Source organism: Penaeus vannamei, chromosome 16 (assembly GCF_042767895.1).
Source record: "Penaeus vannamei isolate JL-2024 chromosome 16, ASM4276789v1, whole genome shotgun sequence".
Classification (NCBI taxonomy): domain Eukaryota; kingdom Metazoa; phylum Arthropoda; class Malacostraca; order Decapoda; family Penaeidae; genus Penaeus; species Penaeus vannamei.
In genome coordinates this window covers 41,751,140-41,753,639 of record NC_091564.1, presented here as the reverse complement: position 1 = coordinate 41,753,639, position 2,500 = coordinate 41,751,140, and the positions used below count along the sequence as shown (strand labels likewise).

Sequence of the window (2,500 nt, the reverse complement as noted above, 5' to 3'; positions counted from 1 at the left end):
AAAACACCAATACCAACAGAAGCAAACCATGATACCTAAAAGAACCACGACCCCAAAAAACAACAACAACAACAATACCAACACAGCCTAACCAAACCCAAGACACCCCCAAAACAACACCAACCAAAACCCAACACCAACAGAAGCTCCCCAAAGCCATAATACCCAAGGCAATACCACCAGCCCAAATACCACCACAAAATACCACCTGACCACCACCGCCACAGACCCCATGGAAGGTGGCGGAGGAGGAGGTACAGGGAACAAGTAGCTTAATGAGAGCAACAACTGAACAATAGCGTGGCGCAATACACTCATGTGTGCGTGGCTGTGTGTGTGTGTGTGTGTGTGTGTGTGTGTGTGTGTGTGTGTGTGTGTGTGTGTGTGTGTGTGTGTGTGTGTGGGTGTGTTTGTGTGTGTGTGTGTGTGTGTGTATGTATGTGAATGTATGTATGTGTGTGTGTGTGTGTGTGTGTGTGTGTGTGTGTGTGTGTGTGTGTGTGCGTGCGTGTGTGTGCGTGGCTGTGTGTGTGTGTGTGTGTGTGTGTGTGTGTGTGTGTGTGTGTGTGTGTGTGTGCATGTGAATGTATGTATGTGTGTATGTGTGTGTGTGTGTGTGTGTGTGTGTGAATGTATGTATGTGTATATGTGTGGGTGTGTGTGTTCGTGTGTGTGTGTGTGTGTGTGTATGTGAATGTATGTATGTGTGTATGTGTGTGTGTATGTGTGTATGTGTGTGTGTGTGTGTGTGTGTGTGTGTGTGTGTGTGTGTGTGTGTGTGTGTGTGTGTGTGTGTGTGTATGTGTATATGTGTGTGTGTATGTGTGTGTGTGTGTGTGTGTGTGTGTGTATGTGAATGTATATATGTGTGTATGTGTGTGTGTGTGTGTGTGTGTGTGTGTGTGTGTGTGTGTGTGTGTGTGTGTGTGTGTGTGTACGAGCGCCGATGCCTGGTGTCTGGATGTGGGTCAGAGGGATCCACCCTTGTTCATAATGCTCTCATAGAAAGAACAGAATAACAAAGGCGAGTTATGGTCAACTGTATATTGTATGTTATTTCGTATGCCTTTCATGTGTCGTGTACTGTTCATGTGCCGTACACTGTTCATATCCCGTACAATGTTCATGTGCCGTACACCGTTCATGTGCCGTACACTGTTCATATGTTGTACACTGTTCATATGTTGTACACCAGTCATATGCCGTACACTGTTCATGTGCCGTACACTGTTCATATGTTGTACACTGTTCATATGTTGTACACCAGTCATATGCCGTACACCGTTCATATGCCGTACACTGTTCATATGCCGTACACCGTTCATATGTTATATACCATTCATATGCCGTACACTGTTCATAAGTTGTACACCGTTCATATGCCGTACGTCTAACAACATTCATTAGACTAAGATCACAGTTACATTCGAACATACAGAACATCCTGATCTTAACAACCGAAAAAAAAAATCAGTAATGGTACTCATATTAATAAGAGCAAGAGAGAGCTATAAAACTATTCGATAAGAATCATGCAAGTGTCGCCATTACAGTCCCACGGCCATGGAGTGTCGGGAGGGGGGGGGGGGAAGTGACTTCGGGAGGGGGTGGAGGAGGGGGCGTGGCTTCGGGAGGGGGAGGAGGGGGCGAGTGGCTTCGGGAGAGGGGTGGAGGAGGGGCGTGGCCGGGGGGGGGAGAGGGGGCGTGGCTGGGAGGGGGTGGAGGAGGGGGGCGGGTGGGAGGGGGTGGAGGAGGGGGGGCTTCGGGAGAGGGGGTGGAGGAGGGGGCGGCTGGGAGGGGGTGGAGGAGGGGGCGTGGCTTCGGGATGGGTTCAGGGGGGGGGCGGCTTCGGGAGGGGGGGGAGAGGGGTGGAGGAGGGGGCGTGGCTTCGGGAGGAGGGGGAGGGGGGGCGTGGCTTGGGGGGGGGAGGGGTGGAGGAGGGGGCGGTGGCTTCGGGAGGAGGGGGGAGGGGGGCGGCTTCGGGAGGGGGGGGAGGAGGGCGTGGCTTCGGGAGAGGGTGGAGGAGGGGCGTGGCTTCGGGAGGGGGAGGAAGGGGGGCGGCTTCGGGAGGGGGAGAGGGGGCGTGGCTTCGGGAGTGGGGGTGGAGGAGGGGGGCGTGGTTTCGGGAGGGGGGTGGAGGAGGGGAGCGTGGCTTCGGGAGGGTGGTGGGGAGAGGGGTGAAGGAGGGGGCGTGGCTTCGGGAGGGGGGTGGAGGAGGGGGGCGTGGCTTCGGGAGGGGTGGGAGGAGAGAGCGGGCTTCGGGTGGAGGGGGAGGGGGGCGTGGCTTCGGGAGGGGGAATGGGAGAGGGGTGGCTTCGGGAGGAGGGGGCTAGGCTTCGGGAGGGGTGGAGGAGGGGGGCGTGGCTTCGGGAGGAGAGGGGCGTGGCTTCGGGAGGGGGTGTGGAGGAGGGGGCGTGGCTTCGGGAGGAGGGGGGTGTGGCTTCGGGAGGGGTGGAGGAGGGGGCGTGGCTTCGGGAGGAGGGGGAGGGGGCGTGGCTTC

The 2,500-nt window shown here is 56.3% G+C and overlaps 1 protein-coding gene across 1 annotated transcript in view; it reads left to right on the top strand.

Moving 5' to 3' along the window:
* The window catches only part of LOC138864480 (proteoglycan 4-like), a 2,151-nt gene extending 2,112 nt beyond the window's left edge, over positions 1–39 (top strand). The window contains exon 3 of the mRNA XM_070131614.1: positions 1–39. This exon is cut by the window's left edge and continues 317 nt beyond it. Within this exon, the coding sequence (XP_069987715.1) occupies positions 1–39 (39 nt within the window).
* The last annotated feature ends 2,461 nt before the right edge of the window (positions 40–2,500 follow it).